Genomic DNA, 22,786 nt, shown 5'->3' on the forward strand with positions numbered 1-22,786 from the left:
GGCAGTGTGGGCACTGTGGGGGAGACCTGGAGGCACAGCTGTGGGTACTCGTGGAGGCTGAGAGGTGGGGCAGAACAGGGGAGGGGAGCCTCCTGCCTCAGCCCCATGAGGGAGCGTGGGACCCTGGGAAAGGCTCAGAGACGCCTGTGTGGGGCAGGAAGCCCGGGGTGTTGGGGTACGGGAGGGTGAGGTGGCCTCAGGGCTGTGTGGGGCAGGGAGCCCGGGGTGTTGGGGTGCAGGAGGGTGAGGTGGCGTCAGGCCTGTGTGGGGCAGGGAGCCCGGGGTGTTGGGGTGCAGGAGGGTGAGATGGCCTCAGGCCTGTGTGGGGCAGGGAGCCCGGGATGTCGGGGCGCAGGAGGGTGAGGTGGCCTTAGGGCTGTGTGGGGCAGGGAGCCCCGGGGTGTTGGGGTGCAGGAGGGTGAGGTGGCCTCAGGCCTGTGTGCGGCAGGGAGCCTGGGGTGTCGGGGTACGGGAGGGTGAGGTGGCCTCAGGGCTGTGTGGGGCAGGGAGCCCGGGGTGTCGGGGCGCAGGAGGGTGAGGTGGTCTCAGGGCTGTGTGGGGCAGGGATCCCGGGGTGTCGGGGTACAGGAGGGTGAGGTGGCCTCAGGGCTGTGTGGGGCAGGGATCCCGGGGTGTTGGGGTGCAGGAGGGTGAGGTGGCCTCAGGGCTGTGTGTGGCAGGGATCCCGGGGTGTCGGGGTACGGGAGGGTGAAGTAGCTTCAACTTTCCATTAAGCTGCTGGCATCAGCTCCCCACACTGGGAGCGGGCTTAGGGAACCCCAAGCCTGGTGTGCAGCCTTTCGTTATCAGGCGAATCAGAACCGCTGGCTCCAGAGCTTGAGCCCCAGCCCCACTGGCAAATGGCCTCCGCCTGCCCACCTGGGGACTCTGGAAGCTTAGCTGAGTCCACGCAATTTACTTATACTGGATCTTGCAAGGACAAGGAAGTGTTTTATTTATTTACAACAAAAACATTTGTAACATAATTCTGTCTTCAAAACAGAGAACCCTACAAAATACACAAAGCAATCTCTATTGGTGTTGACTCAGGGACATTCGCAGCCGGAAGCAGGGCTGGGACTGGGAGGGAAGCCAAGGACTAATTCCGTCTAAAAAAACAAGAAACTGCCTTAAAAAAAGTAGCAGTGTTCTACTTGTCAGTAGCTGCGCTTTCCCCTCCCTTCTGTTACGAACACGGAAAACAGAAAACAGCACCTGTGAAAACACGTTTCAGCCGCGTCCATGAGAGATGCGGCCACAGGACATTCCAGCCCCTGCTCCTGGAAGGTGGCTGCCACGGCTGCGCTGGGAGCTCCCTTCCACTCCCCCAACGATGGAGAACCACAGCTCTCTCCCCTCGTTGGTAGGTGAAGAACCTGGGAATCAAACAGCCATTAAAAACATCTCAGGACTCAGCAGCTGCCACACGACGTCACAGTCACATGTGCTGAGGGCTAGCAACTGAGGTCAGGGAAGGGCATGGCCGGTGACCACACAGGAGCCAAGAGACAGATGCCATCACTGTGTGGCCCTACTAGATGGGCTCTGGGAAACTTTTTTCTTTTTTTTTTTTTTTGAGACAGAGCCTTACTCTGTCACCCAGCTGGAGTGCAGTAGCACAGGCTCTGCTCACTGCAACCTCTGCCTCCCGGGTTCAAGTGATTCTCCTGCTTCAGCCTCCTGAGTAGCTGGGATTACAGGCACGCACCACCACGCCTGGATACTTTTTTTTGCATTTTTAGTAGAGACAGGATTTCGTCATGTTGGCCAGGCTGGTCTTGAATTCCTGACCTCAAGTGATCTGCCTGCCTCGGCCTCTCAAAGTGCTGGGATTACAGGCATGAGCTACCCTTTCCCTTCTCTTTCCTCCCTACCCCAATACAACCAAAGGAGCCAGCATCTGAGAGAGGGAAAAGGAGGTGGGGTGTCAGGAACAGACCCCTTTCCAGTCAGACTTCCAGAACCACAGGCAACGCGACAGAAGTAAGTAAAGACTGAGGTGGTGGCCAGGCGCATTGGCTCACACCTGTAATCAAAGCAGTTTGGGAGTCTGAGGCGGGCGGATCACTTGACATCAGTAGTTCGAGACCAGCCTAGCCAACATGATTAAACCCCATCTCTACTAAAAATACAAAAATTAGCCAGGCATGGTGGCTGGTGCCTGTAATCCCAGCTACTTGGGAGACTAAGGCAGGGAGAATTGCTTATACCCGGGAGGCAGAGGTTGCAGTGAGCCAAGATCGCACCACTGCACTCCTGCCTGAGTGACAGAGTGAGACTCCGTTTCAAAAAAAAAAAAAAAAAAAAAACCAAACCAAACAAAAACAAACATTTCCATAACATGATAAGAAAAAAATACAGCTCAGCCAAAGCCAGCATGGTGTTTAATGGTGGAGCGAGCAGCAGCTCCATTACGGTCATGAGGCACACCCATCGCTACTGTTCTGGAAGCATGCACCCCACCATCAGGCTCTGAATAAGACATGAGAGGAGGGCCAGGCACAGTGGCTCATGCCTGTAATCCCAGCACTTTGGGAGGCCAAGCTGGGGGGATCACCTGAGGTCAGGAGTTCAAAATCAGCCTGGCCAACATGGTGAAACCTCGTTTCTACTAAAAATACAAAAATTAGCTGGGCGTGGTGGCAGGCACCTGTAATCCCAGCTACTCGGGAGGCTGAGGCAGGAGAATCGCTTGAACCCAGGAGGCAGAGGTTGCAGTGAGCCGAGATCACGCCACCGTACTCCAGCCTGGGTGACAAGAGTGAAACTCTGTCTTGTGAGGGGAAACAAAAAAGATACAAGAGGAGAAGACAAAATGACCATTACCGGCATATGGTATCACATACCTGATGCATGCAGTGAAACTGCTGATAGAACTCACAGAATTAATGACAGAGTTATCAAAAATAACTTAAAAACATCAGAAAGGTGTTTGGTTATAGAGAAACAATTAGGCAATTTACAGAGAGGCCACCTCAGTCTGGAAACATGTGAACAGAGACCTGGTCAGGGAACTGCTAATGCTAGTAATGAGATCCTATTTGAGATACACCAACCTGGCAAATATTAAAAAGTCTAGCAATCCAAATGATGGCAAAGCGACGGAATGGAATCTCTCAGACACTACCAAGAGCAAACTGGTACAGCCACTGGAGAGGTCAGTTTAGCATGACCTAGTTCAGGCAAAGACACACCCATCACAACCAGTGATAGGACTTTGACTGTCACAGGAAAGTCAGGCGTGAGGATAGCTCCATGACCATGTTTCTGTGTGTCTATCTAATCTCTACCTACCTACCTGCCTACTAATCACTGTGAAAACCATTTCCATATTCTGACAGGGTGGAATGCTATCCAGCCACTTCTTAAAAACGACATAGTTCTCTTTGTGTTAACTTAGAAAACACTCAAAATGCAATAAAAATATATTCTAGTACAAAATGTATAATTCTTTTTGTGGACAAGTTACATATACACTCACATTTTTTTTTTTTTTTTTTTTTTTTTTTTTTTGAGACAGAGTCTTGCTCTGTCGCCCAGGCTGGAGTGCAGTGGCACGATCTCTGCTTTCTGCAAGCTCCGCCTCCCGGGTTCAAGCCACTTCCTTGCCTCAGCCTCCCGAGAAGCTGGGACCACAGGCGCCCGCTACCACACCCAGCTAATTTTTTGTATTTTTAGTAGAGACGGAGTTTCACTGTGTTAGCCAGGATGGTCTCAATCTCCTGACCTCGTGATCTGCCTGCTTCGGCCTCCCAAAGTACTGGGATTACAGGTGTGAGCCACTGCACCCGGCTGGCATGTGGCATTTTTATAATTCAAAATTAAGTACTACCAAAAAATTGGAGAGTGGGTACAGGAACAGCAGAAAGATGTTCACTGTCAGGCCTGGGTAATGATACATGGGTAGTGATCATGTTATCATTTTTTTTTTAACCTTTGGAGACGTTTGAAAATGTCCATAATGACAAGTTTAATAATAATCAAGTGAAAAAAGAAAGTTTTGATCTAGGGTGTGTCCCATGAAATGACTTTAGGAATAAGCCCTAAAATCAATATTCTCCAGGCATGAATGCAGATGGGGGGAGATCAACTTCAAGCTCCCTACAGACGAAGGGATCCCACGAGGTTCAGGTAGTTGAATTTTCAAATCGGAGCCAATAAAAAGTAACACTTTAGCATAAACGAGAATGCGCCAACATAGGAAAGCTCAGCTCACATTTCATTTTGAAAACCCAATACATGTAGCGCACAGAGGTGCAAAGTCAGAAAAAAGCTGTATCCGTGGCTCAAGGAGAAATAAGTCCGGAGATCGACAAAGACAATGGCAGTCAGGCTGAGGCAGCGAACACAGACAAAGGTCCACAGCCGACTCCAGCTGAATCCATTCCTACGAACCAGGCTGCTTCCACAGCGGGCGGGCCCCAGGCCTCGGAAAAGGCACAGGGACTGTGAACTAGAAACCCAAGCAGCAATGCCAGTGGTGTCCACCATAATCGCACAACATAATAAGCAGTAATCAAAGAAGGGTGTGAAATGTAACAGAGAAGACAGAGGAGTGATGTAATCGCGGAGCCACGGGCTGGAGGCTGTAGAGCCCAGGATGTTTCTGTCGGAAATCTGAGGACAAAGAGCTGAGGATCAAGGCTCAGCAGGTGCCGTTCCCACGGTGGCGGTGGGTGTCGTGTGCCAGCCCTGCCTCGCAGCCCCAGCCTCAAGCACTTCCCTGTACCCTGCAACGGGGAACTAGAGTAAACTCAGCCATGAACATCATCTGGTGAGAAGACCCTGGAACCCTGCATGGGTCACTCAGCCCTTCAAAAACACTGATCAAAGTTATGGCTGCCTCTTCAAAATCCCAGCAGATGAACCAAGGCTGTACATAGTAAACGTGGAGATTGAAAGACCTTCCTGAAACCATTCAACTGGTTCCCCTTCCCAAAATGCATTACTCAGCCAATCTTAAGAACCTAATCTGGATATCTCCAAAAATATCAACTGAGGGGGAAAATTTTTTGAGGAGTCCTCACCCCTTGGGACTCTGCTGTGACACTCTGGCCAGCCTGCAAGGCGGCAGTCCTCCGGCCTGCTGGGTCCTCCACCTGCCCCTTCCACTCCTGCCAGGCGGCTTCTCAGAGCCAACCCTCATTGCAGGGACTCCCTGACCTGCTTCTCCCCACCCACCGTGTGGCCCTGGCTCTCTGGCGGCCACTCCATGCTGACTGCTGAGCTTCCCGCAGCCACCCTCGTGCTCCACCAGCCCAGCTCTCTGCTCCTCCCTTGGCCACATCCCTCTGCAGGGAGTGCGATTACTTCCCCACTGTCACAACTGGCCACCTAGTCCCATGAGAATGCGCATGGAGCTGAGTGGTCTGGAGCCCACCCTTTCCAGGCTGACATGGAATGAGAGCGCCTGCAGGTACCTCCCGGTTTTGGGGGTGGGGCCAGGCCTCACAGCATGGCTCTGCTGCACTTCCTCCAACAACTGCAGCTCACCACCACCAGCTGCCACTGTGCTGTGATACATGGTCAAAGAAGGGTCAAAGTGCCATCCAAACTGCCACGCTTGTTTAAAAACAAGGTTTAGGGAGGCCAAGGCAGGAGGATCACTTTAGGCCAGGAGTCTGAGACCAGCCTGGCCTACATGGTAAAACCTCGTCTCTACTAAAAATAACAAAAATAAGCCAGGCGTGGTGGCGCACGCCTGTAATCCCAGCTACTGGGGAGGCTGAGGCAGAAGAATTGCTTGAACCTGGGAAGCAGAGGTTGCAGTGAGCTGAGGTCGTGCTACTGTGCTCCAGGCTGGGCAATAGAGCGAGACTTTGTCTCAAAAAAAAAAAAAAGAAGAAAAAAAGAAATACTGTGATAATTACCAAAATGTAAATCAGAGAAATAAATTCAGCACATGCTGTTGGAAATATGGCACCAACGGACTTGCTTGATGTGGGGTTGTAGCAAACCTAGCATTTGTTAACAATGTAAACAGTACAGCAACCCTCAAGTGCAGTAAACAAACAGCAGAAAGATGAGGTGAGCTGTGTCCATCAGGCCCCAGCCACCAGAAGGGAGCACGAGAAAGGAAATGTTCTGAAAGACGGCTGTCAGGATGATCTCATCTGGGATGGAAAGGATTAAGCCGAGAATGCTGAGGATGCAGAGTGCTGAGTTATCTCTGCATTGGCAAGATGTGTAGTCCCTCGCAGATGCTGATCTGTAACAGAGTATGAGAGATGGGAAAATGCCCCCCAAGATATCCTTGTTCCAATTCCCGGAACCCACGAATACATTACCATACATGGCAGAAGGGATTCTGTGGTTAAATGAAGGATCTTGAGCTGGGCGATTATCTTGGTCAGCCCAATGTAATCAGATCCTCGTAAAAGGGAGGCAGGAGGGTCAGAAAAAGGAGGAGACAAAATGACAGAAGCAGAGGGGAGAGAGGGGCTGAATGAGAGATTCACAGAGAGGGTGAGAGAGAGGGAGAGACAGAAAGGGAGAGAGGGAGAAATATTGGAAGATATCATGCTGCTGTCTTTGAAGAAGAGGAAGGGGCCACTAGCCAAGAAATGCAGGCAGCCTCTCTAGGCCATTTCTTGGAGAAGCAAAAGGAAGTTAGTGCAGATTTGCTCGCATTCATGGCCATGATATTCAGCTCACCAAAAAAATGAAGCTGTATGACCTCAGGATGCCAAACATCCTGGAGATGCCCCTCTGTCTGCCTCTTGCTGCCTTTTCTGTTTGGACTGATGCTGACAATGACTGCTGTGGGTGCACTCACAGTGACGGCAGACCACATTCTTCTCACCTTGTGAATGTCTGAGTGACCTCTGAGCTAGAGAGAACTTTTGCTCATAGCTCTTCACTTCTTTTATCTATTAGATTTGAAAACCCTTCTCTGGATTCTTGAACCTCTGAGGCTCACCCCAGTTCATCTCAGCTTCACCCTGGGTCGGTGGCTGCTTGGGAGCGTAGGGGAGCATCAAAAGTATGACAGTCAATAACAGCTACAACCAAAGGTCTTGAGAACAGGATCAGCACCTGCAGAATGGGGGTCAGCCAGCAAAGCTGGCGGGGACTCATGCTTTCCCTAGAAGGTACAAGGCACTGGCTTGATGTCAATTCCTTATTGCTTAGGCTCACTTCTTTCACTCACTACCTGTACACTTAATTATCCAGGTTGGTGTTTGGGATTATGTATGCTTGGAGGCAGGGCTTATGCACCTAATGAACCCAAGAAATTAAAAACAGACTAAGCCGATATCTGACAGTCTTCATGAAGCATAAACAACTCCACAGTGATCTTAAAGATGTGACTGCTCCATGGCTGGGCCCGAATCCCAGCACTCTGGGAGGCCGAGGCAGGAGGATCACGTGAGGCCAGGAGATCGAGATCAGCCTAGGAAATATAATGAGACCCCATCTTACAAAATAAAAAAAATCAGCAGGGCATGCTGGCACACACTTGTAGTCCCAGCTACTCCAGAAGCTGAGGCAGGAGGACTGCCTGAGCCCAGGAGGCTGCAGTGAGCTATAACTGCACCACTGCACTCTAGCCTGAGTAACATAGGAGACCTTGTTTCTCTCTTAAAATAAAAAAGTGATTCAGCTTCACCCTGCAGACAATGCAACCAAGGCCCAGAGAGGTGAAATGACTTGGCTAATGTCATAGCAAGAGATGAAACTGAGGATCCAAACGTTCTGTCTTTCAACCCCATCATGAATCATAAAGGGCACTTCCATGATTGTGGACGATCAGCAAAAGGAACCCAGTTATCTCCAGGATTGAACTTAGTAGCTGTCATTCGTACCTCATCCGCAAAGAACACAGAATCCACAACAGTAAATCTTAGCAGGAAGCAGGGTTGAGGCCTATTACGGCTGCCAAGAGAGGATGTGGAGAGGGAATGAAGGGCCAAAGCAACCCTTCCAGAGGAAATGCCTTCCCAGGAAGGGGTATGATGAAAAGGCAGCCACCGAAGTTGAGGTATTTATAGCCACACAACAAAGGGATGACTTCAGGGACACCTCCAGAGCTGGGAGAAAAGGCACTTCACAGGTACGTGGAAGATTAAGAGCCCAGGTCACACAGTTTGCCTGGAACAGGGCATGGCCTTCATCTGACAATAAGAGAATGCCTTCCTGGCCCAGATGCCCGGCAGAAGATGCAACGCCATTTAGAGGAAGGGAAAAAAAAAAGTAGAGGCATAGGGAAGGAAAGTCAGAAAAATTAATTACAAAAATTGCCAGGTGCGGTGGCTCACGCCTGTAATCCCAGCACGTTGGGAGGCTGAGGCGGATGAATCACCTGAGGTTAGGAGTTCGAGACCAGCCTGGCCAACATGGTGAAACCCCGTCTCTACCAAAACTACAAAATTTAGCTGGGAGTGGTGGCGCATGTCTGTGGCGAAGGTTGCAGTGAGCTGAGATCGCGCCACTGTACTCCAGCCTGGGTGACAGTGCAAGACTCCGTCTAAAAAAATAAAGGAAAAAAAAAATTACAAAAATATATTTAAACAAGTCTTTATTCAGGACTCAGAAGTGTCTCACTGGATGCACGAAGTAACTTTGAGAGACTCAACACTAGATATTTCTTAATCTCTTTGGGAAGAAGGGGATCAAACAGATTCCCTGCCTAGATCCAGTCACATACCGAGAGAGATGATGATCTGCTCCCGGGGTTTCCTGGCAACTGAGCAGGACAGCCGGGTCACAGGAAGGCTATTTTGGAACCAGGGAACCCCTGGCCCCAGAGGCCTCCTGTGGCCTCGGCGTTGGCACTGGGCTGAGGGCCCGCTGCTCCGGGGCTCACCTCAGGCCAGCTCTGAGCCAGGACCAAACCCCAGAATCTCAACCGACCAGAGAGTACTCTCCACAACCTCGCCTTTACTTCCACTTGGGCCTCCTGACTTTCCAGAAAACATTGTTTTTAGTCTGTTAAGATCCTCTTTCCCCAAGGCTGGCCAAGTAGCAGGGCTCAATACTCTACAGCCCAAAGGCTTCAGCTTCTCTTCAACGGAAAAAGCAAAGGAGGGGGGAATTTCCTCAACATCTGAGAGAAGGATAAAAGTGCATGGCCGCTTCGGGGTCACGCACCACCTGAATACAGCAGCTGAATATGTTTGAGGCTTCAGGCATCATCTGGGGCTTAACATTTCAAATCCAATGAAAACACTCAGTTGTTTATACACACAGAGGCCTCCTCAGGGAAAGGGTCCTGGTTCTCTAAGCTTTACTCCTTCCCCAATCTGAGGCAGAAACAATCATTCTTCCTCACAAGAATGTCAGGAAAGTTAAGTGGGTTTACAGACATGATAAAGCACTAAAGACAGGGGATGACACTTCCACTCTGGGCCCACATGACGATGGACTGGACTCTTTATTCATGGCTACATGGGATTCTAGTAATATGCCAGTACCTCTTAAGCTGCACATCGTTTTGCTATTAAGGGGTCTGTGGCCGGACAGCAGGGGGTGGACTGTGACATAGTCAGAAATATATATTTGGTCTCTATCCATTTCCTGACACACAGTTCCTAAAACCCCCAGAATCTCTGAAATGATGGGTGTTTCTTTGTATGCTAATGACATGACTGGTGGCTGGGGATTCTCGGACAGCCTCAGAATGGGGGCTGGTTGCCAGGGAACCAACCATGGGACAAGGGAAGGGCTGAAGCAACCTTCAACTGGCAATCACCAATGGCCAACCATTCAACCAATTGTGCCAGAAAGAACAGGGTTTGGAGAGCTTCCAGGCTGCTGAACACGTGTGGGTGCTGGCGCATCCCTTCCCTCACACCATGCCCTGTGCGCCACCCCATGTGGCTCTTCATCTTTTTTTTTTTTTTTTTTTTTTGAGACGGAGTCTTGCTCTGTTGCCAGGCTGGAGTGCAGTGGTGCAATCTGACCTCACTGCAACTTCTGCCTCCTGGGTTCAAGAGATTCTCCTGCCTCAGCCTCCCAAGTAGCTGGGACTACAGATGTGCGCCACCACGCCTGGATTTTTTTTTTTTTTTTTGTATTTTAGTAGAGACGGGGTTTCACCATGTTGGCCAGGATGGTCTCGATCTTCTGACCTCGTGATCCGCCTGCCTCGGCCTCCCAAAGTGCTGGGATTACAGGCGTGAGCCACTGCACCTGGCCTTTTTATTTATTTTTTGAGATGGAGTTTCGTTCTTGTTGCCCAGGCTGGAGCGCAGTGGTGTGCAGCTTACCGCAACCTCCACCTCCTGGGTTCAAGCGATTCTCCTACCTCAGCCTCCCGAGTAGCTGGGATTACAGGCATGCGCCACCACGCCTGGCTAATTTTGTATTTTTAGTAGAGACGGGGTTTCTCCACATTGGTCAGGCTGGTCTCGAACTCCTGACCTCAGGTGATCTACCTGACTCAGCCTCCCAAAGTGCTGGGATTACAGGCGTGAGCCACCCTACCTGGCCACCCTTTTTAAATTTTTTTTTGGGACAGGGTCTCACTCTGTCACCCAGACTGGAGTGCAGTGGCGTGATCTGGGTTCACTGCAGCCTTGACTTTTCAGGCTCCAGCAATCCTCCTGCCTTAGCCTCCCAAGTAGCTGGGACCACAGGCACACACCACCACATCCAGGTAATTTTGGTATTTTTGGTAGAGAAGGAGTTTCACCATGTTGCCCAGGCTGGTCTTTAACTCCTGACCTCAAGCGATCTGCCCACCTTGGCCTCCCGAAATGCTGGGATTACAGGCCTCAGCCACCACGTCTGGCCCATTTGTATCCTTTTAAAAACCTCTGTAATAAACTAGTGACTATAAGTAGGTGTTTCTGAGTTCTGAGCACCATTCCAGATGACTCAACCCAAAGGAACAGGTATGGGAACCTCTGATGTATAACCAGTTAGTAAGAAGCACAGGGACAACCTGGAATTGTGACTGGAGTCTGAAATGGGGTCAGTCTTGTGGAAATGAGCCCTTAACCTGTGGAGTATGCACTAAGTCCAGGTCAAGTGTCAGAGCTGTAATGTAGGACACTGAGCTGCTCTCAGTGTAATGTAGCTGAAATGGAGGACACTGAGCTGCTTTCAGAATTGGTTGGTGTGGGGAAAATCCCTACATGTCTGGTGTCAGAAGTGAAATGTTCTGGAAGTCCTGAGTGTTGTGAACGAGAGTATAGAAGGAAATAGGCTTCCCTGCTATACAGGGAGGATGTGGGCAGAAGCCTAGAAGGAAACCTTGGCTTTACCTTGGTAACTGTTAAAGCCAGAGGTTGAGCACATGGGGGAATCTTAGTATTATTCGTTACGTAACTTTGAGATTTTTCAAAGAAGGGGGGGAAAGGCGTGGCATTATGAAAAAGACAAATCTGAGAAGAGCTCTTAGATTCAAATATTTGATTGATGAAATGAAGATGGAAGAGTTGGAAAATTAAGAACATTTCACAAGGGAGAAAAAAAAAGATTTTAAGGAGACAGAATAGGAGATCCCTGAAGGAGGTCCAACTTCCAATCAATAGGTGTCCCATAACAAGATGACAGGGAATAACGAGGAAGACGTGATTTAAGAAATAGTATAGAGGAATTTCTCGGCTCTTAAAAGCTTAAGCCTCTAGAAGTAAGGGACCTATCTAAAGGACTTGAGCAACAGGGAGTACCTGGACATGCTACTGTGTAATTTTAGATGAATCAAGAATAAACAGATATGGCTGGGTGCTGTGCTCACGCTCATAATTTCAGCACTCTGGAAGGCCAAGGAGGGAGGATCACTTGAGCCCAGGAGTTCCAGACCAGCCTGGGCAACATGGTGAGACCCTGTCGCAACAAAAAATAAAAAAATTAGCTGGACATGGTGGCACATGCCTGTGGTCCCAGCTGCTCAGGAGGCTGGGGAGGGAGAATTGCTAGAGCCTGGGAAGTTGAGGCTGCAGTGAGCTATGATCATGCCACTGCACCCCAGCCTGGGTGACAGAGCGAGACTCTGTCTCTAAAAACAAAGTGGAGCACAAGAAATACTGTCTTTAGCTGTATGAAGCCAAGAACATCAGTATTGAATTATTTTTGTTATAATAATCTAACAGAGGATCTACAAGTTGTAATGTAAGAGAAGAAAGAGTTATATTATAGCAGGAAGTCAACAGATAAATATCCAAAACATAAATCAAGAAATGGTAATAGAAACATAGTATTGAGCCCTGTGGAAGACTCTCCAGAAGAAACTGAAATTCAATTCGGGTTCCCTGTGTATATGCAGTGTTTGACTCCGGCTCTATCACTTAGGAGCTCTGCAACCTTGGCAATTACATAGCTTCTTCACATCTAATTCATCAACTGTAAAATGGGGATCATATCTACATTATGCAGATCTTACATTAAAAATATTAACACATGTGAAACATGTAGAAGAATACCTGGCATTTAAAATATGATTAATAAAAATTTTGACCAAAATTAATAAAAATACACTAAGAAAAAAGTATAAATGCTAGGCAATACTAGCAAAACAACCTAGAAGAAAAATGTTATGATAAACCAAGAGCAAAAGAATGAAAGCCACGCGTAGGTAAGCTGACCGTGTGGGTGGTCACCTCGCCCTGCACCCCTGGTCCTGCCAGGTAACCCAAGACTCCCTCAAGTTCTGGCCGCCCCTCATGGAGTTTTCCCAGTCACTCCTGGTACATGGGGACCAGCCCTGGACTCCTGGTTCTGGCCTCTGCCCACCCACCTCTGTTAGCAGATGGCTGACATGTCACTAAAGCTGCCCTCCTCCACAATCAGTAACTTCGGTTAGGGCATCTTCAGCCCCTCAGGCACTATGGTCATGCTCCCTCAGGTAAGGTCTGGTTTGTCAGGAGAACTCTTCACAGAGAATACCCTCCTGTCAGTTCCAGATGGGAGGCCGCATACTCCTGCCACCTTTCCGCTCTTGCCAGTAGGTTCACGTCCAGGCTGCCATCACCTCTTACTCAGACACCTGCCACCTGATGGACCTGCCACTTTAAATGTGTCCCCACGCTGCCCCTTTAGCCCCTCAGAGCAGCTCAGCTCTGGCCAGGTCTTCTCCTCTATAATGCCCTACAGAATGCCACCCACATTCCAAGGAGGCCCCAAATGAAAGGACAATATCAGGACCTCTCACAACTCCCTCCTGGGGCCCCTTGGGCCCATCCCCCAGGCCTAGCTCAGCAAAGCTTCTTTCTGATCAGGGGTGCTCCCTCACAGCCCACTCTTGAACACTGTGATTTAATGGACTTATCTTGTTGTCCCTGTTTAGACCCCCAATCCCTGCAGGTCAGGGCTGCAGAAGTGGTACTGGAACTCTCTCTATATGCCACATAGCATCTAGAGTGCCCACCAACAGTCGGCTCCCCACAGGGATGGCAGGAGACAGTGTGAAGGCGGGCCACGCGGGGCAGGGCAGGCATGGCTTTCCCCCGTTCGGAACACTTTCCTCTGGCAGCCATTCCTTGCATTTGGTATGTTTGGGAACAGCAGGCAACAAAATCTGTCTGCTCTTGAACGAGGCCCCGCCTGCTACTTCCTTTCCTCGGGTGGTGTTTTTTGATGCTAAGTATAGGATGTCATATTTCATCTCTGCTGTGTGCCTTGGGGATGGGAGCTGCTACCTCTGCCTTGAAGGTCTGCAATTACCTGATGGTAAAAACGACCAGGAAGGTGATCTAATTTCTCCCTTCACCCACCTCTCAGGCCCTCCAGCTCTGCTCGGATAGACCCTAACAGGGACTGCACCAGCTCCCGAGATGCCCCACAGCCCCGTGGAACAGAGTGGAGTGGCCCGGGAACAGATGTTTCCCCAAAAGCAGTCAAAAGTGGCCCCTTCCACTGTGTACTCCATGGTGGGAGAACTCATGGCAGGACATTTGACTGGTAAATCTCCTATCAGGTCAGATTCTGTCTTCCTATTGTGTCAGCTTACTGGTGCTGACCTTTGGAAACCACAGAACAAATTTCACCTGTTGTATGTTAACCATTTAAATGCCTGAAAATAGCTATAGAGCTCCCTTCACAGCTCCTTTCCAGACACAGTAAAATGATCACAAGGGCCTCAGATACCAGCATGTCAGGATAGGAAGGACAAAACACAAACTCCCATTCATGGGGTTCTACATAACCCCAACCAGGCCGGAGTCCTGCCCAGGATCTTTCAAACTGAAGAGTTATGTTTGGGGCAGGAAGAGGAGGGACTTTTAGGGTACAGAACTCTCACTCCATTAGGGAGGAGGTTGCAGAAAGGGATGTATGGGCACTCCCTACAGGGGGAGAAAACAAAGCCGAGGGGAGACTGAGTCCCTAAGGCCCTCAGAGCTGCCTGGTCACTGTTTGCCCAAGGACTGCCAAACTCCTCCTCAACTCTGTGAGCCACTCCCAGGACCCCTTCTGCAAATCTTTTTTTTTTTTTTTTTCTGGCTGATGCTAAAGATAGGTTTCTGTCCCTGGCAATACCAACGGTCCAACAGCCAATCCCAGAGCCAGCCTGGAGGATGTTTTATTAGAGGCTGGTCTATTGCTTCGGCTATTTCACACTTAGTCCAACCAACATTTCCTGAGCACCAATCGTGCACCTGGCATGGCTCCAGAAGCTAGAAAATGCAAAGATGGAAAAGGCATACTGTCTACTATAGTCAGAGGCTTAGAGCACATAACTAATACTTAAGAGAACACTCATTCCACCAGAAGTAATCTTACAAATCAGTGGTATCTAACATCTAAGATGAAAAGAACAAAAGTTAAAATTGTCCTAAGCCAGGTGCAGTGGCTCAGGCCTGTAATCCCAGCACTTTGGGAGGCCAAGGCGGGAGGACCACCTGAGGTCAGGAGTTTGAGACCAGCCTGACCAATATGGTGAAACCCTGTCTCTACTAAAAATACAAAAATTAGCCAGGCGTGGTGGCTCACACCTGCAGTCCCAGCTACTCGGGAGGCTGAGGCAGGAGGATCACTTGAATCTGGGAGGCAGAGGCTGCAGTGAGCCAAGATTGTGCCATTGCACTCCAGCCTGGGTGACAGAGGGAGACCCTTAAAAAAAAAAATTGTCCTGGTTAGTGACAACTAGGTTGTCAAGATGACCGGATTTTTAGCTTATTTTAAATGACTAGGCCTCAAATACTACAGAAAAAAAGGGGAGCAGGGAGAGCAAAGACACAAAAGCTAAAACTTATCACAGCTGTGACAGCAGTGGCAATATGACAGTGGTGGCTACTTTAGAACACAAATACAGTCATTGCTGATGGTAAGATAAATGCTGGAGTTGGAAATCTGGGGGAAAGCACCTGAAGATCAGCAGCCTCCAGTCCTACAGACTGAAAAGGCTGGGAAGCAAACATGATGGCGAGGAAAACTGCTGCCCAGCTGGGCTGCCCAAGCCCTTGTCTGGGATGGACCCTGGCAGACCTGGGTCTTCATTCATGACAGGACTTGTGGGGTCACAGTCCAAAATGTTTGGCAAACAGTCACTGCCCTTCATTTTTACTGGATACTAGAAGTGACCAAACAAGGGAAGTCCTCTGGCTCACATCTCAGTTCTGAAGACCTGCAAATATGTACTCCAAAGGCCACTGAAAGACCTGAAGGCCAGGGTTCACATGGCCAGCATCAGTGACGAAGGCAACATTTACCTGTGATGCTGGTGGGCGCATCTGAAAGTGCAGATAGCAGCAGTTTATGGACCGCTGTGAAAATGTTGGGGATGAATAGGCCTTTTCACTGCCTCCTCCTCTCAAGCCCCTTTTGTAGGGAGATGGAGGAAGCAACAAAGGAGAGATTTATCACCATGAGCCCGTTCAGCAGCTGTTTTCTTGTTGTTCCTTGTTTAACTTCTCTGAGAGAGCAGAGTTATCTGTGCAGCTAAGCAGGTGTTTCAGGCAGGTGATTTTGTTTCCATTAATTTTATTAAATAGTAGACCAGACTGGAGGGTTCAGACTGGAGGGTTATCTCATGTGCTTGGGAACTCCCGCCCTGTGCCTGCAAAATTACTAGGTGTGATCTTGGGAGGAATGCTATATTCCGCTCCCTGTTGCTTTCAGCATCTTCAAATCTCTAAGTCTAATAGGAAGCAGAATTTAAGAGCCACAGCCCATCCCCACCCTGCGATCTTGTCTGCTTTAGTAATGTGTTAGAGACACAGTCAAGTTGGAGGCTTTCGAGTTCTCAGGAGAAAGAAGATGAACAGAAGCTTGACACGTCAAAGCCCAGCTCTATCAACCATCACATTCATGACTCTATTCAGTCTCATGTTCCAAGCAACTGCAAGGAGAGTTTCACATAAAACATGAAAAAAAAAAAAGGTTTTTTAAAAAATAAATTTAGGCTGAGCGCCACAGCTCACAGCTGTAATCTCAGCTACTCAGGAGGCTGAGGCAGAAGAATCGCTTGAACCTGGGAGGCGGAGCTTGCAGTGAGCTGAGATCGCACCACTGCACTCCAGCCTGGGCAACAGAGTGAGACTCTGCCTCAAACAAACAAACAAACAAACAAATAAATAGCTCAAGGCCCCCCTGAACCTATACATTTAACCCACAGGTCTGGGCGAACTTTCTTCTCACGGGAAAGGTAGGCGTGCAGCACGTGCATCCTGCACTACCGTTGTGTTGTTCTTTACAGCAAGGAACTTGTCTACCCCTCGTCCACCCTCAGCTGCAGACAGCCACCATTCACTTGGGGGCGGAGGAGAGCAGCACGCTTCTCCATCCGGAAGCCTGTGTGCCACCCTGGCCCTTTGATTACCTTCAACTTTCTCCTGCTGTAGAACCATCACCACAGGGCGCGAACATGCGGTGCCACATTTCTTTCTCTTTATCCACATAGTCCCTGTAACAGCTGGAGAGGGAAATACACACTCATTAGAGGAGGTCTGTGTTTGGAGGAGGTGACATCTGGTGGCTGGAATTCTCCACTCACATCCAGAAACACTGAAAATTTATCAGGACTCAAACTGAGTTGGGAGGGATGGAAGTAAGCTGGAGAGGTGGGGAGGCAGGGAAGGCTCCCACAGCTGGCCAAGGAGCCAAGCCCCTGGACAAAACCCCCTAACTGGAAAGGACAGCTGCCTTGAAGGGCAGGTGCCTCTGGCCACCAGGCTCCGGGCTGAGTCTCGCCAAACGACCCCTCACCCTCAGCAGCCTCTAATCTCTCCTGATTTTCTCACTAAAGAATGACCAGATCTGACAGGATACTTTTAAATACCAGAAAGGAAATTGCTGGCAAGTCCTAAAAGGCTTGAAATGTAACCTAAGAGATACTCACATCTCAGACACTAATGCCAAGCAAGCTTTAACTAGCAATCTGGACTGAATGTTTAATATTAAGACAAGTAGAGAATTTCACCATTACAGAAGAAGATATACCTTAAAAGCCATGGACCTATTACCAAGTGATGGAGTTATGGGGGACTCCTATTTATAGGTAGACATTTTCAAGGTTTTCTACAATGGACACAAAACTTCTATAATGAGAAAAAATTACATCACTAAAAGACTGGTGTGCTTAGTCACATGGTAACAAGGAGGTCAATCCATGGGTATGAGTCAGACCCGAAACACCTGTTTCTGGTCACATGAGGACCTACGAGGGGCCTTTCTGCACTTGGTTAGGAGCAGTGGTTCTCGGTGGAGCACGCAGGGAAGAGCGCACCAGAAGACTCTTTTTAAGTGACACCGGGGCCAGTTGTGGTGGCTTGTGCCTGTAATCCCAGCACTTTGGAAGGACGAGGTGGGGGGATCACCTGAGGTCAGGAGTTTGAGACCAGCCTGGTCAACACGGTGAAACCCTGTCTCAACTAAAATACAAAAACAATTAGCCAGATGTGGTGGTACACGCCTGTAATCCCAGCTACCTTGGAGGCTGAGACAGGAGAATCGCCTGAACTTGGGACGTGGAGGTTGCAGTGAGCCGAGATCATGCCATTGCCCTATAGCCTAGGTGACAGAGAGGGACTCCATCTCAAAAAAAAAAAAAAAAGTGACACCCTCCCGCCTCTCTAGGGGTTGTTTATTTGCGGTAGGGGAAACAGAAAGGTGGGCAATGATGGAGATGTATAGTCTGGCAGTCTGTCTCACCTGCTTGCTGGGAACTGCTGGTGCAGCGCACGGCCGAGCACTTCAGAAACCCAGCTGTAGGCTGCCTCCTAACACTCTGGGCAACACCGCCAGACTGTCCTTTGTTGGGGGGGGTTGGGGGACAGACCAGAGTCACAACCCCACCCATCTCTCTTCATGCTCCTGCAAACACAGCTCACCTAGCCAGTTTCTTCAGCTCATTATTGATGTCATGATTGAAGGGTTGCTCCTTCTGGGCTCGAACTAGAAAATCCCGGGCCTTTTGATACTCAGTCAGGAGAAGACAAGCCTGTCCCAAGGAGAGAACTTTAAAAGCACAGTTAGAAAAGATATCATTTGGCTGGGCACGGTGGCTCATGCCTGTAATCCCAGCACTTTGGGAGGCCAAGGCGGGCGGATCAACTGAGGTCAGGGATTCCAGACCAGCCTGGCCAACACAGCAAAACCCTATCTCTACTAAAACTACAAAAATTAGCTGGGTGTGATGGCGCATGCCTGTAATCCCAGCTACTTGAGAGGCTGAGGCAGGAAAATTGCTTGAAGCCAGGAAGCGGAGGTTGCAGCGAGCCGAATTTGCGCCACTGCACTCCAGCCTGGGCAACAAGAGCAAAACTCTGTCTTTAAAAAAAAAAAAAAAAAAAAAAAAAAGACAGCATTTTTGCAGTAGCTGAGTTGAGCACTGCTACTACCTTTTCCTGGGTGTTTATTCCCAAGTCACTGGCTTCCAACTCACCTGTCCACACCTGAAGAGGGCCTTGGCATTCTTTTGGTCAATGATCAAAGCCTGCTCTCCATAGCACAGGGCTATGGTGGGTCGGTCTAGCTTCAGGTATGTAAAGGACAGGTTCAGGAGAACAGGAAGCTTGGCGGCCTCCACCAGGTGCTGCTCTTCAGGGGGTGCTGATCGCCGGCGCAGAAGCAACAGGGCCTGTGGAGAGGGAAGGCAGATGGTCAAGAGGAGTAACAGTCTTATGTACAAAACCCTAAAGAATCCACACACAAAAACTATCAGAGCTAAAAATCGGCTGTTACAGGTTGCAAGACACAAGATCAACATAAAAAGTCAGGTATATTTCTTTTTTCTTCTTTTTTCAGATGGAGTCTTGTTCTGTTGCCAGGCTGGAGTGATCTCAGCTCACTGCAACCTCCGCCTTCTGAGTAGCTGGGACTACAGGTGTGCACCACCATGCCTGGCTAATTTTTTCATATTTTAGTATGACCATTTTGGCCAGGATGGTCTCGATCTCCTGACCTCGTGATCCACCTGCCTCAGCCTCCCAAAGTGTTGGGATTACAGGCGTGAGCCACCATGCCCGGCCAAAAGTCAGGTATATTTCTATGCTCTAGCAATGAACTACCCAAAAATGAAATTAAGAAAACAACTCCATTTACAATAGCATCAAAAAGAATACAGTAAGTAGCAATAAACTTAAAACAACGGAAAGACTTGCACACTGAAAACTACAAAATGTTGTTGAAAGAAATTAAAGATGATTCAAATAAAATGGAAAAATATCTCATGTTCATTAATTGGAAGACTTAATATTAAGATGGTAATATTTTCCTAACTGGTCAACATATTCATGCAACCCTACCAAAATTTCAACAGCCTTTTTTGTAGACACAGACAAGTTGATTAGATAATTCATATGGTGGCCAGGCACAGTGGCTCATGCCTGTAATCCCAGCACTTTGGGAGGCTGAGGCGGGCAGATCACCTGAGGTCGGGAGTTTGAGACCCGTCTGGCCAACATGGTGAAACCCCATCTCTACTAAAAATACGAAATCAGCTGGGTGTGGTGGCAGGTGCCTGTAATTCCAGCTACATGGGAGGCTGAGGCAGGAGAATCACTTGAACATGGGAGGCGGAGGTTGTGGTGAACCGAGACCACACCACTGCACTCCAGCCTAGGTGACAGTGCAAGACCCCACCTCAAAAAAAAAAAAAAAAAAAAAGAAGAGTCACATGGAAATTCAAAGGACCCTGAATAGCCAAAATACTCTTGAGAAAGGACAAAGCTGGAGAACTCATATTTCCCATTTCAAAACTTACTAAAAGACAAAAAATAAACAAAAAACACAAAACTTCCTAAAGCTACAGTAATTACGCCAGTGTAGCACCAGCATAAGGACAGACATGTAGATCAATGAAATTGAACACAGAGTCCAGAAATAGACTTATATATCTACAGTCAACTGATTTTCAATAAGGGTGTCCAGACCATTCAATGGGAGAGAACTGTCTTTTCAACAAATAATGCTGGGACGAGAGACTATCAACATGCAAAAGAATGTTTACCTTACACTAGATGCAAAAATTAACTAAAGTGGAGCATAGCCCTAAAAGTAGGAGTTAAAACTCTAAGATTCTGCGCTGGCTTCGGCAGCACATATACTAAAAATTGGAAAGACAGGGAGAAGATCGCATGGCCCCTGTGCAAAGATGACATGCAAATTCATAAAGCATTTCATATATATTTTTTAAAAACTATCAGACTTTAGAAGTACACATAGGTGTAAATTTTGTGACCCTGGATTAGAAAATGGTTTCTTAGATATAACACCAAAAGCACAAATAAGCAAAGAGTTAGACTTCATCAAAATGTAAAACTTTTGTGTTTCAATGGACACTGCAAAGAAAGTGCAGACAGCCCACAGAACAGCATAGAGCATTTGCGCATCCTGTGTTTGTTGAGGGTGTAGTATCCAGAGCACAGCAGCAACATTTACTCCTCAGTACAAAGACAGATGACCCAACTTTCAGATATGCATAGACTCCGAATAGACATTTTTCCAAAGAAGACAGACAAATAGTCATTAAATGCATGAAAATATGTCCAATGTCATCAGTCATCAGGGAAATGCAAATCAAAACCACAGTGAGATACCACTTCACATCCGCTAAGATGCCTAACTTTAAAAATATAAAATAAGTGTTGGTGAAGATGTGGAGAAATTGGAAGCTTCGCACATTACTTGTGGGAATGTAAGATGGTACAGCTGCTGTAGGAAGCAGTTTGGCAGTTCCTCAAAAATTTTGACAGTTCCCACACAATCCAGCAATTGCACTCCTAGGCACATACCCAAGAAAACTGAAAACGTGTTCACACGAGAACTTGTACATAAACGCTCACTGCATCAGTCATAATAATCACGAAGTGGAAACAACCCACATGTCCAACTGATGAATGGACAAAAAGCAGCAGAGCCATCCAACGGAAAAGTAGCCTTACAAAAGAACGAGGGTCCGGGTGCGGTGGCTCATGCCTGTAATCCCAGCACTTTGGGAGGCTGAGGTGGGCGGATCATCTGAGGTCAGAAGTTCAAGACCAGCCTGGCCAACATGGTGACACCCTGTCTCTACTAAAAATACAAAAATTAGCCAGGTGTGGTGGCAGGTGCCTATAATCCCAGCTACTTGGGAGGCTGAGGCAGGAGAATCGCTTGAACCTGGGAGGCAGAGGTTGCAGTGAGCCGAGATCGTGCCACTGCACTCCAGCCTGGGCAACAGAGACTCTGTCTCATAAAAAACAAAAAACAAAAAAAGAATGAGGTTTGTACAAGCTACAACACGGATAAACCTCAAAAACATGCTAAGTGAAATAAGCCAGCCACAAAATGACACATATTTGGCAATTCTAGTTACACAAAATGTCCTGAATAGGCAAATCCATAGAAACAAAGGAGAACAGAGGCTATCTGAGGCCAAAGAATTGTGAGTTTCATTTCGGGGTGAGGAAAATGTTCTGGAATTAGATAGTGGCAATGGCTGCACAACTTTGTGAATATACTAAAAACCACTGAATTGGACACTTTAAAAGCACACATTTTATGGTATGTGAATCATATCTCAATAACAAGAAAAAAATAGTAAAACAAAAAAAATGGATGAAGGCAGAGCCTGCACTCCCTGGAACTCCATTTGGAAGGTGCAAGTAGAATGGAAGAACTGGAAGGCCGGACACGATGGCTCACACCTGGAATCCCAGCACTTTGGGAGACCGAGGCGGGTGGATCACCTGAGGTCAGGAGTTCAAGATCAGCCTGGCCAACATGGAAACCCCACCTCTACTAAAAATACAAAAAATGAGCTGGATGTGGTAGCAGGCGCTTGTAATCTCAGCTACTTGGGAGGCTGAGGCAGGAGAATCCCTTGAACCCGGGAGGCGGAGGTTGTAGTGAGGCCGAGATGGCGCCAGTACACTCCAGCCTGGGTGATAGAGTGAGACTGTCTCAAAAAAAAAAAAAAAAAAAAAAAAAAAAAAGAACATGGAAGAACTGGAGAAAATGTGTCAGGAGATGGCAGCACAGGCAGAAAGTCATGAGCCTTCCTTGGTCCTCCCTTCCATCTCTAAACTCTGGGAATTCACCAGGCAAGTTCCCATCAACTGTCTCCACACCTTCTGAATGGATTCAGCTCCCATTCACATCACCAGCTGGAACCTCACGCCTGAACCCTGCTCTCATACCCAAATGAAATCGTGAAGCAAGTTGTCAGCTGGAAACAGTTTTCTACAGGCCCTGCTTACCTGCTCATTCCCATGAGTAATCAAAATTGAAAGTAACACATTTCTTTCCCAGTTATTCCTTGGTTTAAATTTTTTTCTCAGACCAGGAAGTTTCAAGTCATTCCCTTCTTCTGTTTCCTTGATCTCTTATATATACAACTTCATCATATACAACGTCATCAAGTCTAACCATCCATTTTGTGGGAGTACTTCCAGAGCTTTTTCTTCTATTTGCACAACTCACA

At 48.2% G+C, this 22,786-nt stretch overlaps 1 protein-coding gene and 1 non-coding gene across 9 annotated transcripts in view; one reads left to right on the plus strand and one right to left on the minus strand.

Annotated features, from left to right (window-relative positions):
• Nucleotides 1-931: 931 nt before the first annotated feature.
• Nucleotides 932-22,786, minus strand: part of FKBP6 (FKBP prolyl isomerase family member 6 (inactive)) — a 30,626-nt gene continuing 8,771 nt past the window's right edge. For 4 of the 8 annotated variants that reach the window (XM_054655813.2, XM_009453306.4, XM_527778.7 and 1 more), the window contains 4 exons: nucleotides 18,767-18,961; nucleotides 18,213-18,322; nucleotides 16,703-16,795; nucleotides 932-1,376 (listed from right to left, as the gene is read on the minus strand). In XM_054655813.2, coding sequence (XP_054511788.1) covers nucleotides 16,705-16,795; nucleotides 18,213-18,322; nucleotides 18,767-18,961 — 396 coding nt within the window. In that variant the 3' untranslated portion in view covers nucleotides 932-1,376; nucleotides 16,703-16,704. Of the gene's footprint in view, nucleotides 1,377-15,847; nucleotides 16,223-16,702; nucleotides 16,796-18,212; nucleotides 18,340-18,766; nucleotides 18,962-22,786 lie in introns of those variants that run through there. The other 4 variants (XM_054655814.2, XM_054655812.2, XR_010158540.1 and 1 more) reach the window with 3 other exon arrangements.
• LOC112209864 (U6 spliceosomal RNA) lies at nucleotides 20,405-20,511 on the plus strand. Its single transcript, XR_002944862.1, has one exon. It is a non-coding gene; the product is annotated as a U6 spliceosomal RNA (small nuclear RNA).

This window comes from Pan troglodytes, chromosome 6, assembly GCF_028858775.2.
Source record: "Pan troglodytes isolate AG18354 chromosome 6, NHGRI_mPanTro3-v2.0_pri, whole genome shotgun sequence".
NCBI classification, from domain to species: domain Eukaryota; kingdom Metazoa; phylum Chordata; class Mammalia; order Primates; family Hominidae; genus Pan; species Pan troglodytes.